General features: G+C 36.0%; 1 protein-coding gene across 1 annotated transcript in view; it reads right to left on the bottom strand.

Annotated features, from left to right (window-relative positions):
- The window catches only part of FRMPD2 (FERM and PDZ domain containing 2), a 319,487-nt gene that overhangs the window by 235,835 nt on the left and 67,892 nt on the right, over window positions 1–15,760 (bottom strand). The window contains exons 6-11 of the mRNA XM_031949366.1: window positions 15,177–15,303; window positions 11,005–11,083; window positions 9,627–9,771; window positions 8,029–8,100; window positions 3,805–3,979; window positions 276–426 (exon numbers count right to left, since the gene is read on the bottom strand). Coding sequence (XP_031805226.1) covers window positions 276–426; window positions 3,805–3,979; window positions 8,029–8,100; window positions 9,627–9,771; window positions 11,005–11,083; window positions 15,177–15,303 — 749 coding nt within the window. The remainder of the gene's footprint in view (window positions 1–275; window positions 427–3,804; window positions 3,980–8,028; window positions 8,101–9,626; window positions 9,772–11,004; window positions 11,084–15,176; window positions 15,304–15,760) is intronic.

Below are 15,760 nucleotides of genomic sequence, written 5' to 3'. Positions count from 1 at the left end.
TACTCTCTGCAGGGTTGAAGAAAGAAATCTCTTCCCTCTCTAGAATGTCCCTCTCCTCCCTCCTTCTGTTGATCTTTGGCAATCCTCCTCTAGGTCAGGTACCACTCCCTCTAAGAAGCATTCCCTGATTTCCCCAGCAACTAATGCTGTGCCCCATGCCAAATTCCCTTGTATCATAGTTAACTGTGTGTATGGGATTGGTGACCCAGAGATTCATGACTTAGCTTAAAGCAAGCAGACACTTTCAAAGGAATGAGCAAGACCATGGCACTCACTGAATAAGATGAAAGTGGTTGACAAAGAATTTTATTCTCAAAAAGAGGGTGAAGTTAACAATGGTGGTTTTCTTCTTGGATCTGTCATTCCAGCCTTCTGGTGCTACTTCATATAACTTGGTTTCATCATTCAAGAAAAAGAACTCTTTACCTGAAAAAATAAGCATTCAGGATGTTTGAGGCAGCTAAATGGCAGAGTGAATGAAGTTTTGGACTCTGAAGCAACAGAACCTGAATTCAAATACAGTCTCAAATGTTTACTAGTTCTATGGCCCTGAACAAATTGCTTAATTACTTTCATTCTCAAATTATCATCTATAAAATAATAGCACTTAACTACCTAAAGATTTGTGAAGTTCAAAATATAGAAAAGATGTAAAAGGATTTGTAAATTTTTAAGGGCTATATAAAGGTTAACTATTATTATTAGATGAACAGAAGTGATTGCCAAAATGAAAACATCTCCCAAAATCATACTTAATAGAAAAGGCTCAAATTATATATATACATATAGGAAGTCAGCTCTCATCAATATATAGCCCTGTCCAGGTCTTTATGTTAATATTTAATAGGGGAATCCATATTTCTAAGAAAAAAAGAAGGAAGGAAAGAAAAAGTGAGAGAGGAAGGGGAAAAGGGAGAAAGGGAGGAAGAAAGGAAGAGAAGAAGGAAATGAAGAAAGGGAAGGGAAGAAAAGGAAGGGAAGGAAAGGGGGAAAATTTGTTAAGCACCATATGGACAACTAGGTGGCATGGTGAATAAAGCATCAGGTTTTGAATCAATAAGACTCATCTTCCTGAGCTCAAATCTGGCCTCAGACCAGCTGTGTAACCCTGGAAGTTATTTAACCTTGTTTGCCTCATCTATAAAATGAGATGGAGAAGGAAATGACTAACCACTCCCACACTAAAGACTCCCGAGTCTTTGCTAAGAAAGCCCCAAAAGGAGTCACAAACACAACTGAATAAGATGTACCAAGCACTGTGCTAAGCGCTTTACAAATATTATCTCACTCAAGATAATTTGTAAATATATGTAAAGAGAGATAGTGGATGATAAAGAGAAAATAGTCAAAGAAAGAGTCATATAATTGTTTTTAAAATTTTTATCTCTGCCTAAAAACAACTTTAGGCTTAGTAAGTATAGAAAGTATAGAAAGACACAACTTCCATATTAGGCAGAGGTAGACAAAAAAGGATCAGTGTTGTTTCTGATAGCAATGCTTAATTAAAAAGAGAAAGAAATGCCCAATAATTTGGGAGATTCAAAACTAGAAGTAGTTGCATTTAAAGATAGTAAGCTCTGGAGGCTTGCAAACAGAGGACAAATGACCATTTATCTGAGAATTTTTACAGAGGTTTAATTAATATATCATCTATGAAAATGGACCAGATGACTTGTAATGTCCCTTGCAGCGATAAGATTCTATGATGTTATGAAAGGAAAAGAATTAGGGAAAGAATTAGAAAGATAGAGAACTTATAGCTATCCATTAGTGGACAGATGGAAGGAAAACAGTAGACTTAGAACAGGCAACTTTCAAACACTTTTGATTAAAAGACAAAGCCAAGTAGGAACTTTTGAGATATAAACCAGAGAGGTCAGAGATAAAAGATTAATTTATGTAATCAGTTAGAAAGATCTTTGTGATGATATAAAGTTAACATTCTAGTAAGGGAAAGAAGAAAAAAGTATATATTCAGAATTTAAATATGAAAGGGTTAAAATAAATAATGAAAGTGTTAAACAAGAATAGGGGTGGGGGAGAAAAAGAGGTGGGTATGTGGAAAACCATGTAAACATTGGAAGAAGGGGAAGGGAAAGTAACAGATGAACTTCATTCTTATCTGAATGGACAAAAGAGTATATTACACACACACACAATATACACAAACACACACATACACACAATACACACACATACCAGTTTATGGAGAAATTAGCTTGATGTCAAAAAACAGAGAAATAATGGAGTTGGTCACTAAAATTGATGAAAATTCTAGTGAGGTAAGAGGGAAAGAAAAGCAACTTCCTAAATCTTGAGGGGGAATCATCAATCAATCAATCAATCAATATTTTTAATCACTTACTATTAATGGGGATGGGTAAGAGAGAAAATAAAAGAACTAAATCTAAAAGGTTGCCTCAGACTATCTCTTAGACCATTGGAAATGGTTATATGAATAGAAGTTTCTGAATGCAATATTGTAAGAAATGCTATAATATAATACAATGTTGGAAGAAAAGAACAAATTTCAAAGAATTCTGGTTAGTACAAACTGAGGTAGAGTGAAATGAGCAGAACAAGAACATATTACATAAACAACATTGTAAAGCAAAACAACATTAGAGGACTTAAAAACCCTGATCAAAGTACTGATCAATTCTATTTCCAGAGGATCTATATCTGTTACCACCTCCAAGCAGAGAAGTGATGTATACAAGGTGCAGTACATATTTTTGGATATGGCTATTGGAGGTATTCATTTTGTTTGAAGAATTTTTTTTTATTTGTAACAAGGTTTTTTTTTTTCTTTCTTACTTTTGGTTAATTGGAGTGGGAGAAAGAGTGGTTAGCAATAGAGAGACAAAAAAAGAAGGCTATTGAAACATTTTTAATGCTTAGAAGAGAACAGAAGAAAGTTCAAAGGAAGCAGAGTCAAACAGGTCATTTTGAAAGTAACATAGAATTTATGACATACTTTTAAAGCAAGTGGTATAAAATTGAAGTTCACAGTTTCATAAAGAATCTTTTTTTCTCTTTTTTGCTATGGGTTTGAAAGTGTTCTTTTTTTCTTAGTGTTTGAGTTAAGAATTAAAATAATTTATTGTAAATAAAAGCTCACTATAGCAAGAATTTTAAGATATATGAAAAGTGACTGAAGACAAAAGGTTCTAGAGCTTCCTTCTCCAGAAGAATTCTATATAATCTAGTCTTATCCCTGTCTCAGATTTCAGACTATCTTTAGAGTCAATTGAAGTAACAAAATTATTTACTACCTATGCTAGAGACTAAGACTCTGAAGATAAGAAGTGAAAGCAGTCCTGATCTTCAAGAAGCTTACATTCCACTGTATCCCACAACTCTCTCTTAGTCTTATATTTATATGTGGATGGGAATTTTTAGCTTCTCTAACTTTCAAATCTTACAATGTAGGTAGCCTTGTGCATTGCCCTGAAATAACTATCCTATTCCACATTCAGGGAAGGATTAACACTTCATTATAACACTTACATCATGGCTCTCACACAAAGAACTTGACACTTGAAAATACTGACCCCAATTTTTTTTTAATGGGGAAAATGAGCTACAGAGATTTTTAAGTGATTTTCCAGTAACACATCAAATCAGAAAGAATAAAATCCAGCCAACCAGAATCCTGGCCACCTATATGTGTCATTGAATATATCACCAGCTGGCTGCTGCTAAAAAGGAAATTGACATTTCTTTTTTGTTGTTGTTGTTAATGAACTTCTTTTTCAGTTTTCATCTTTTTAAAATTTATCTTATTCTATAATAAAAACTTACCTTTCTGGGAAGCTAAGCCAAAGTAGAAGTGTTCAACTAGGTTAGCATAGGTCTTAACTAAATTAAATACATCTCGGGCTTTGGACTTGATATCACATTTAACTTCTATACATTGCCCATTCAGCAGAACCACATAGAGTTCTCTTTGAGACAAATATGATTTCCCTTTTTTTGTCTGGAAAAAGAAGGAAAAAAAAACAATGCATGAATGCCAGGTCCCTGTCAGTGCAATATCTCTCTATAACATACTCCAATTTTCAGTGTGAGTTCTATTTCCATTGAGATGTTATAAAGGCAGCTCCAATAGGAGCCTTCCCCCTACAGTAATCCCCATTAAAATCCTCAGTGTATCTCCCCTGTCCATCTCCCTGTTGAAGCTTTCAAGGGACCATCATTAATTATTCATTGCACTTTCAGTGTTGTCAATCAATCTAATGCTGCTCACCGAGGTTCACAACTTGAAGATAATGATAATGAATTCCATACTGCCCAGTTACCATCTCAACTCAGCTTTCCCTAACATGAAGAATCCATGAATAGTCATGGAAGAGAGATAAGGGGATTAATTAGAATCTCAAAATTGCACAGCACAGCCAAACTCGGTGTCATTTATCAGCAGGTGAAAGATTTATTATGAAACTATTTCTGATTTCTTGAATTTCCCTCTCCTCAGATTATGAACACAGAGTGGCGTAAAAAGCTGGGAGTAAGCGATCTAAACCATAGTCCAAACCATCTTCTTGGGCAAATTGGCCACCAGCAGAGCAGAGCCGACAAAGGCAGACATACCAACAAGGCAGTACAGAAGCAGTAAATAAATTGGTTGTCAAGAAGTAAAAGACAGCCTCTTACACTGCTCTGAAAAGTTGAAATAAATGTCATTATGCCATACTGGATAAAAAGCAATGGAGCTAGAGTGAAGAAAATGCACATTCAAGTCCCTCCTTTGACATTCAAATTTTTTATACATTCTAAACCTCAGTTTCTCATTAGCAAAATGACAATGATAAAAATCAATGGTATAGTTTTTAAGTACAAATGAAAGAATATAAATAAGGGATGCAACATTTTATTTGGTATTAATTAAATTCAGAATGAAAAAATTAATATTAAATATCCGTTATTACTATGAGGGGGCCATCAGGTGATACATCAGGAACATAGAAAGGGCCCTATCCCTAGGCTCAAAAAATAAATTTAATTTCCCATTTTGATACCTGAAATTCCCTCACCCAAGAACAGTTGCCTCATTAAATAGAAGAAACTAATCAATCAACAAGTATTTATAAGACACTTAATATGTCAAGCATTGTGGTAAACACTAAGAGCACAAATTTTCAAAATGAAATAATCCCTATTCTCAAGAAATGAACATTCTATTGAGGGAATGTGAATGCCCTTGAAAAGTGGGGAGGTGATTAATTTAAATTCATTTTGAGGTGTAAATAAATGATTGATGACAGATTCTTTCTTGAAATTACTTTTAATTGAGGGATTAAGAGAGGATACCATGCACTGGGCAGGTGAAGGAAAGAAGCAAAGGAGATTGACACAGATGAGCAAAAATATGCAGAAAGGAGAAGCTGGAGGATAGAAAAAAAATTTTGCCTTTCCAATTTTTTCTAGATACAATTCTTTGCTTAAGGATAAAATACTGCAAAAAAGAAAGAAAGCTCTTGAAATGAGCTTAGGATGCAGAAGGTCAGTTTCCAAAATGACAAGATACTGTTTCCTAATGATATTTTCACTTCGTTCTTGCTATGAAGCCAGCAAACAAAGTAAAGAGAGAAAAATTGAATGGATGTCCTAAAGGACCAGAACATGTAGAGATGTCTGCCCAGCTGACCCATTTAGTATACCAGACATTGTTTTTCAGGAAGTTCAAGTGATTAGAACCATACCCAACTGACACTCCTTTATAGAGGCATTGGAAATGATTTCATTACAATTTTCAGAGGAAAGGTGGAAAGGGGGTGTGAAGATTGCAGAAAATGGCCAGGGAGAAATGTGGTTCTTAGGGCACAAGTCAGAACTAAGTGGTTCGGCTTCTACGTGATCTAGCCTCTCTAATGGATAAAAGAACCCGTGGAGGTGGAAGCAGGAAGACCTATGTCAAATCTGATCTCAGACATGGATTAGCTATGTGACCCCAAGCAAATCACTTATCCTCAATTTTCTCATCTGTAAAATATAGATAATAATAGCAACTACCTCACAAAGTTCCTGTAAGGATCAAATGAGGTAACAAATGAAATAACAATATATTGAAAGCTATAAGAAGCAAGAGAAATACTAGCAATTGCAGTTCTTATTGCTAATATTATTATTGTTGACTTACTTTATAAATACTAGCCATTATTGTTCATATTATTAAAATTGTTATTTTGGTTTACTATGTAAATGCTCATTTTGTTGTTATTGTCAATTTTATCATCACTGGTTTGGAGGGTGGAGCAGTAGCAATGGCAGGGCAAGATGAAGTAGAGCTGGGGGAAGACCTTGGAAAGGAACTTCCAAGAGACCTCTAAGCCTGTGGGTAGTCATCTCATCACAGGGTATGTCTGTGTTCCTTGCTTCCAGACAGGCAAGAGCTTATACCACTATCTACAGAGGAAACATAATGAGGGCAACACTTCTTCCCACATACAGTTCCAGGGTGCATCCCAAAGAAAGGAAGCATTCCCAGGGACCCCAGACCCTGTTTATGTGGGAGATTCTTTCTACCTCACTCTCACACATACAACCTATCGGACCATCCTTCCCCGGAAGAAGGATGTAGGGTGGGTACAATAGCACCAATGCTTTGGGGCTGCAGCAGCTTTTTCCTATATGGTCTTTATTTATTGCCCCTGCAGATGTGGGATTTGTCTGCCCCACTTCCACTGCTGCTACTGAGCGACACAAGCAGAAAATATAAATCTCATCAAAATCGCTCATTCTGGGACTGGGGGAGCATGACCACAGGATAATCCTGTGAGCTAACCCCTCTCACCGAGCAGATGGGAAATGTAAAGGTCGTGTTAGAGGGAGTAAATTCAACCAGGAAGTTCTTGATCAGAGGGGAGGGGGTAGCATTTCTCTGAGAGCCTTCCAGGCTGGCCCACAAGGACTAGTCCTTGGGGCTGCACAACGGCTCTGGACACCCAAAGAGACCGAAGTCTGAATCGATTTATCGGCCCTCCAGCTCCAGTTATGATCTGTTTTGAAAATGTGCTATTTTAAGTTCAGATTTGAGACTTGGAAGCTCTGGACTCAGCCAGAGGTCTGGCTTATGTCAACCTGACAGCCACACAGCAATGACAGCAAGTGATCCAGAAGACTAGACCTAAAAATAATATGCAATTCTCCCTCTTTAAGATCTGTATGGAGATGTAAACTAGCACAGGATGAATGGGCCCTTGACCACGGCACTAACCTCCAAGGGGGCAAGCTTTCCCCACTCTGGGGACTGGCGTTTTTTCCTCACCATGACTGCCATCTCTATGCTCATATTGTGGTCATCTGCAAACCTATTTCACCTTCAAGCTGCCATCTATCCCTATGTGGCGTCATTATGGCATCTGTCTCATAGGTCTTAAAAACATACACACACACACACACACACACACACACACACACACACGGATTGAGTTTAGACTCCCTGCCTCCCAATAAGGCATCTATAATTAGATTGCTTTCTGCAGCACTGCCCCAGTGACAATTCCTTGGCTGCTTTTTTTTAATAATAAAAATAATAATAACAATAGCTAAAACATACAGCACTTTAAGATTTGAAAGGCATTTTACATTTTATAAATTTGATCCTCACCCCAACCCTATTCCCATTTTACAGTTGAATAAACTGAAGCAAAAAGAGATTAAAGTGAGTTGCAAGGATAACACAGCTAGCAAATGTCTGTGGCTGAATTAGAATTAAGAATTTCCTGAGTATCAATCTAGCACTCTGTTCACTATGTCATTTAGCTGCTCCATGTAAAATAGTCTTAAACTTCACTTCTGGCTAGATAGACCGTTCCTTGGAGCCCCAGGGAAGAGACAGGTCTTCCATATCACACTCAGTAATCACCAGCTACAGTTCTCTCACTGCTATATATAATAGTCTACATATATATATATGTATATATATATATACATATATATATATATGTAAACTATATATAACATATATATATACACATCATACATAAAACCTTTATCTTCCACTCAAATCAAGGCAATAATTACCACAATGGAGCCAGGTAGATGTAATGTCACTGGTGCCTCTCCAGACAACTGGATAAATTCTGGTCTTGAGAACTAGGAGAAAATAAATGAATATTGTAATAAATAGGACTAGCTTTGCCCCTTTTTGGTCAAGGCCCCTAAATCTGTGTTACCACAACCAGGCTAGACCTTTCTTCCCTACAGAGCAGAGAAATACTGATAGAATAATAGATAACAGAAAAGGGGGAAAAATCAGAGTTTCACTAAATTCTGGAGGTAGAAAGGACAAAGGCTATTTAACCAAGAGAACTGAAATTATCCCTCTCCTAAAATACCTTAGCAAAGCTAGCTTAGCAAAGCAGAAGAAATAATCTCTCCTTCTCCACTTAATATTTCTTTGACCATGAGTAAGTCACAACTTCATGGATTGAAATGCCTCAAGTTATTAAAGATTTTTAAAGGAAAGTGGGTGATCTATTGTAGATTCTTACTTGCCCACTGGTCAACCAACAATTATTTGTTGATGTCACTATATATATTCACCACTAGGAATGTGATGGCCTGCTTTCATCAGAGCTAGCAAGCAAACAGTGAAATCTTTGATTCATAAAACCTTTGGACTTCATAATAATAACTGACTTTTATGGTTTATACCAGTAGCGTCAAACTCAAATTTGTACATACAGATCCCTCTAAGTCACATATTCACTTTGTTTTAAAATCTAAGATTGTCTATATTTTATTATATTTTTATTTTTTATTAAATAATTTCCAATAATATTTTAATCTAGTTTCTTATACACTCAAGAATGTTGTGGACTTCACGTTGCTAGCAGATTATCTATTTGAAATCTCTGGTTTATGCTTTGCAAAGCATTTTGCCTGTTCTCAGTTAAGCTTCAGAATTCCCTCTAAGAGTCATCTTCATTTTATAGGTGAGGAACCTGAGGCTCTGAGAGGAGAAATGCCTTATCCTAGGTGACATAGCCTATATGTGTCAAGGCTGGATTCAAATTCAAGTCTTCCTGACTTCAAATTCAATACTTTATCTGCTTCATAAAGCTGCTTTGAGTCTGGATAATTGGCTGTTGCTTATCCCCAGACTTTTCAGTCCAGGATTTGCTGCTTGTTTGCTTCATAGTTTTCAACAAGTCACTTCCCCAATTTGGGCCTTATTTTTTTTTATTATAAAATGAGGGGTTGAACCAGATTAATTTCAAAGTCCCTTCTAGATCTAACTTTCCATGATTCTATACTCAATGCAGCAAAAACAGGGAAACCCATAAATTCTAATTTCACAGACAGCAAGGATCTAAATGAATAGAGGAAGTCAAAGCAAGTAAATCATGAATGATGAGATAGCCTCAGACAAAGAAACAGAGAAGGCTCATTTTAGAGAAATGGGTTTAATGCTGTTGCCTACCTACCCTAAGTCATTAAAAGCATGGAAAAATGTGTAGATCTTTTCATTATTGTTGGTCAAGCTCAGGCTGCTATCTTCTTGACAGTGAGAGAAACTTTGTTCTCTCTTTGACTAAATGAACTAAATCATCCCACAACTTCTTCCTCCTTGTTTGGAATTCTTCCTCAGGCACATATATTAATTATTTTAACATTACCCTTTCATTCTTTGGTAAAAAATATCTCTGGGAAGAGACCACTGAGGAGGATCTCTTAGGTGCCACAGAGAAGGTAGATCCTAAGCTGAGTCTGCCATCTTGTTGAAATCCTGGGGGAACTTCATCTATAATCATACTAGTCGATCTAGGAACAAGATATCAGAATTAGAAAACCATTCATTTTGTGGTTAAAAAACTACGAAGATTAGAGGTCCTTCATTAACAATCTTGAAATTTGAGAGTATCCAAAACCACAAGTTATTGACTGTAGAAGAGGATATGTGGTTATTGATTATACGCATAGTAGAAACTCAACTCACTGGTAAAAGGAGAGCAAATATCAGGCAATTATCAAACAATTTAGGAAGTTCCCTATGGTCAGTGCTTGACGCTAGCAATTAATAATGTTCTATTCATGGGCTATGAAGTTGAAAAATCTTGCTGGGAAGATAAGAGGAGACAAAATTATTAAAATGTTAATTCCAATAAGTAAGAACTATAACTAACTTTAATCTATAGAGTCAAAGATAAATATTACATGAGTAAAACACACTACAAGCAGGAATTAAGAAACCAATTTTTATACACACACACACACACACACACACACACATACTTATTTATCATCAGAAGTAAATATCTTGCCTCAAATTTTCTAGTTACATTGGGATTGAACTTTATTCTCAAAAGGACAACAGAAACTATCCTGAATGTCTTAGACTATACATGCTATGCCACTTGACACATCTAAAGATCCTAGATTAATTCAATTACAGGAGTAAAATTTAATACTGTCTAGACATCTTAGTTTAGCAAAGACATTAATAAACCAGAGAACATAAAGAGGGCAACCAAGATGATGAAGGATCTCTTATATATGTCATATAGGAAAATTGGTCAAAGAAAGTGGAGATATTTAATCTGGAAAAGATTCAAAGGGGTCATAATAGATGTCTTCAAGGGCCTGAAAGTCTGTACAGTAGAAAACAGACATTAAATGTGTCCTGTTTGGCCTTAGATGCCAGAATCAAACATAAATAGATGAAAATAGTTAACAGACCAATTTGATCATAATGTTGATAAAAAATATAGGCAAATATATAGTCAAAATGCCACACAATAGGATGAACTGTGTTGTAAGGCAGAGCTTTGCTATAGTGAAGAGCCTTTTTCAAATATAAGTTGGATCAGGTCCCTTCCAAACTTTCAAATTCTATGATTCAGGTTCATACAAGTGAATTAGACATTGTCAGCTCTTCCCTAACAGCCATATCTTCATTTCACAATAGGTCATAGATTTGCAGTTGATGCTCTTCTTTGTGATAGTCATAATCACCTAAGATAGAAAGCTCAGAGTTTTGTTCACTTGATATCTTACCCAGAGTGAAAGAATTTGGAGTTGCTGGGTGCTGAAGCATTCAGCTGGAATTCCCATGCACTCAATCGTGGATCTCTGTCTGAAACCAGCAAAACAGTAAAGATTAGGGAGCAGAGACAATTCCTATCAATTTCTCATTTGGCATGAAATAGGAAACTTAAATGTATGAATACATGACATTTTCTTGACAAAGAAAAAGTCACAGGTTGGCCTAGAAAACACCATAGACTCCTAAGCTTGTGAAAGTTAATCCTAAGGTAGTTGGATCACAGAAACTCTTCAGAACAATTTGAACCTATTTAGCAAAGATTAACCTGGGGTCTATGGACTTGATCGGTTTTTTTAAATGGTTTAAAAATGGTATTTCAATACGTTGGGGGTTTTTGTAATCCTGCATAATTTGCTATATTTTTAAAAACATTATTCTGAGGTAAGATACATGGGCTTCACCAGAATGTCCAAGAAGTATGCAACACACACAAAAAATTAAGAATATTATTTCTAGCAGAACTCCAAAGAAGCCCTTCTTCCCCCTTCCCTGAAATGTCCTCAAACCTTTCTAGATTTAGAGATGTTCCAGGGATAAAGAGGTCTCTTTGACATGACTAAGGGCTTCTCAATATTGTCCTTTTTCTAGAAAGTTTTTTCAGAGAATAGAGTAAGGCCAGAAAAGTTCTATAATTAAAAGTGGGTTTTTTGTGGGAAGGGGGACCTTTAAAGAAGGCAAGAATTCTTCAAGAAAAAAATGAAACTATCTGGAAATAAGGTACCAAAATGATTAATTTTCTAATTTTTTTTTTTGATGAGTGAAAGAATGGGTGAATTCCTGAAACCTTTGATTACTAAAATGAATTGACTAAGGAAACCAATGCATGGAAGTTACATGGAGGTAGATTTCAGCTCAATGAAAATTTGAACTTTCTGTCAATTAGAACTAATTAACAATGGAACAGACTGCCTCATTAGATAGTGAACTCACCCAGCATTTAAAATGTTCAAAGAGAAGCTTAATTGTAGAAGGAACTTTTACACTGGATAAAAGGTTGAATTAGGTGAGCTCTAAATTACCTCCCAGCTCTAAAATTATACATTTATTTTCTTTAAAATATAATGGACCTTTCTTTGCTCAGGATAATTAAGAATAAATCCTCTTGGTGGACAAACAAGTGAACCAAACTATAATTGTTTAATATCAACCAATAATTTAGTCATTTTTTGCACCTGTTGTGGACTTACAATCCTTGCAACTGTGAGGGATACCAAACTGATATAAGGTCACTTTCTTCTGGAACCTCCATTTTTAAAGAAAGTACCTAAACTAACCACATTCTCTCCATTTCTCTCAGAGCTCTGTTTCTCATACTCTAAACTTCTTTCTCTACCATGTCACCATAAGTACCATTTTCCTCCTTCTTCTTCTCAGTTTCCTTTTATGTGTTGTCTTTCTCAATTAGAACATAATTCTTGAGGACAAGGATTGCCTTTCTCTTTTCTTGTTTTCCTATTCCCAAATCTTAGTCATTTGGTCATTTTTCAGTTATGTCTGACTCTTCATGACCCTATTTCTGAATTTTCTTGGCAAAGATTTTGGAATGGTTTGTCATTTCTTTCATCAGAGTACTTGAGAGTACAGAATTGCTTGTCAACTCATGGAATTGACTAGAAAGTTTGGTCTTCACCCTCAAAAAGCTTACAAATTATTTTGGTACAAAAGATATAAAACACATGAAATGAAGAACAATAAAGGACAGTATGGTATCTAGAGGCACTAAGGAACCACTAAAGATTTTAGAGTAAGGGAATAATATGATCAAAACTGCAAATAGGTTTGGCATCCATATGGAAGATGGACTGGATAAAGGAAAGACTGGAAATAGAGAGGAGGAAGAAGAAAAAGATGAGGATGAGGAAGAAGAAGAAAAGAAAGAGGAAGGAGGAGAAAGAGAAGGTGAAGGAGAAAAGAAGAAAGAGAAAAGAAAAAGAAGCATCAGAAGAGAAGGAGGAGGAGGAGGAGGAGGAGGAGGAGGAGGAGGAGGAGGAGGAGAAGAAGAGAGTAAGATAATCTAGCTGGGGGGCATGAGAGGCTGAACTACAATGATAGCCACATGAGTGGAGGGAAGGAGACAGAATATAAAACATGTGAATATCATCATTAACATATTGAAAAATATTGATCCTCCTTCCTTTTAATGTTTTCTTTATATTTTTGTCTTTATTTCTGATTCATTTGGCTATCTCTTCTACTTGGTTCTAAAGTGTACTAAATATACTAAAATGTAACAAAATACATTTGTTAAACCTGAAATTGATACTAAAGTACAACTGGACAGAAAGTTAAAGGAAGTATAAGATCTCATCTCATTCATGTAGCCTGGGAAGATCGCCTGCATAAAGTGAATTGTGAATAGGTCTTGATTTAAAGGAGGCAGGAGGCAGGAGGCTGAAGTCCCAGGAACCCTACCAGCTACATGAATCATCCCAGGTTGTCTCCAGTATCTAGTGGGTACTGTCAATGCTCCAAATTGTGTTAAGGGAATAAATAATCTATCTCCTGATTTCCCAGAACTGATTTTCCCCCCTGGTGTTTGAATCTCTCTGCTGAATGTGTGAAGCTAACAGGTAATAATAATAATAACTCACATTTATCTAGCATTTTATAGCCATTTCTGAAAGATTACCTCCATTGCCTGCTGTTTTTCTCAGGAATTTAAGGTCTATTCAATATTTTGTGTTAATGGTTTGGGGTGAATAATGTTTCAATTCATCAGTGAATCAAGTAAGCTCTCCTTTCAAAGAATAACAATTCAGAGCCATGATCCTTGTTCACACCTAGCCCAGTTTCTGAACTTACCTGTCATGCATACACTACTGGGCAGAATCAAGGATGTTGTCTCAAAAACATAAATTGGGTCATTGAAATCCCTTGAAAGATGTCTGGTATTCTCTGTTGACTGACAGTATTTCATCAGTCAGGAGGATCCTATGTCATCAACTAGAACATAAAAGCATGGTCCTTCATTATCCTAAAATTTTTGAAACAATGCTTTTGCCTCAGCAGTAGGGGAAATTTTCCTGAGACTTTTCCCAACAAAATGAAAGCAGTATAAGTTTGGCCAAATTATAAAATGTAAATTGGATGTACCTTAATACAATGGTATGTCACATATGGTTATCATTTTGTTGCTATCATAGTTGTTGCTCATTATTCATATAAAAGTGAGCCTTTCCTTCCTTCCTTCTTTCCTTCCTTTCTTTCTTCTTTCCTTCCTTTCTTCTTTCCTTCCTTCCTTCCTTCCTTCTTTCCTTCCTTCCTTCCACAAATATTTATCAAGTAGCAACTAAATACTTTAGAGGGAGAAAAATAGTCCCTTTCTTCAAGGAAATTATATCACACTGGGACAGAAATTCTTAACCCAGGGTCCATGACTATTGTAATAGTTGTATTTCAATATAATTGGTTTCATTTGTATTCCTATGTGGGGGTTTTTTGCATCTAAAAACATTATTTCTGAGTAGGGGGTTCACAAGCTACACAAGAGAGCCAAAGGGTTCCATTAGATAATAAAGATTAAGAACCCCTTCTCCAAGGAAAAGCAGCACATATGCAGAAAAGTGCAAAGTTCACAACAAATAATTACAAAGGAATTTCAGTGAGATGGGGTAGTGACAAGGGGATGGAATCAGTGAAGGGCTCATATAGGAGGTGACACGGGGCTGAATCTTTAATGGAGTAAGGGAATCTAAGAGGCACAGGAAAAGGAGAGCATTGCAGGCAGAGGAAATAGGCAAGGAATAGGGGATATAAAATACAAGCAGTAGATAAAAGGTAAATTTGTCAGAAATGCAGAATAAGTGAAGAGAAGGTGGCCAGCCTAAAATCAACTTGTTTTATACTAGGTTTTTTCATTAAAAAAAAAAAACTAAGTTATTTATTGTTCTGAATCTAGCTTTTCTCAGTGCTTGAGAAACTTCTGTTTCTCAGTCTATTGATGGAAAGGTCAGACAATCTGCAAACTAGCCTGCATCTATAAATGACCCTAAAGATATGCGCACATGCACTTATGTGTTTCTTTCCTAACAAAAAAATGACATTGATTTTTCTGCATTATTTGTAGGAAATGGAAATAGAAGCAATATAATATTTTGATGTAAAAAATGCTCAAAAAACATACCTGGCTCCAGGGTCTTCTGAGTGGACAGCCATGAGAGTTCATTTTGTTTTTGATATAGTCTCCTCCTTATCATGAAACTTCTATTCTCTTGCACAAATTTGCTTTCTTCAACAACAATCTGCTCCATCTAGGATCAATTGCATTGCAAATTAATGTTCACAGTCCAGAGACTATAGCCTGAGCTGTCAAACTAAATTTGTGTAAGTTTCTCTGTTCCTTGCATTAAGGGCAGAACAATTAATGCCTTTAGCAAGGTTTGCTTGCCTGACTTCTTAAACCAAAATGGTTTAAAAATACACAAGTCCTCTAGATAATTATCACTAACGTATTCCTTATAGAAGAGGAATTATATTTGTAATCAACCTTGCCTCTTGGTTCCTGATACTTAGTTTGACTTATTAGAAACAGATTAAATAACTGATGGAGAGTCCAGTGGGTTCCATATGTTATGGTCTTTATTTCTAGTCTAATGAAATAAGCTTGAATGATGAGTGAGCAGAGGTCCAAGTAAATCAAAGTATATTTTACAGTTCCATAAATAAAATGCCACAGGTTATAGAGCTATCCATCGGGGGTCACGCCAA

The sequence above is a fragment of the Sarcophilus harrisii genome, chromosome 2 (assembly GCF_902635505.1).
Source record: "Sarcophilus harrisii chromosome 2, mSarHar1.11, whole genome shotgun sequence".
NCBI lineage: Eukaryota > Metazoa > Chordata > Mammalia > Dasyuromorphia > Dasyuridae > Sarcophilus > Sarcophilus harrisii.
This window is presented reverse-complemented; position numbering and strand designations above follow the sequence as displayed.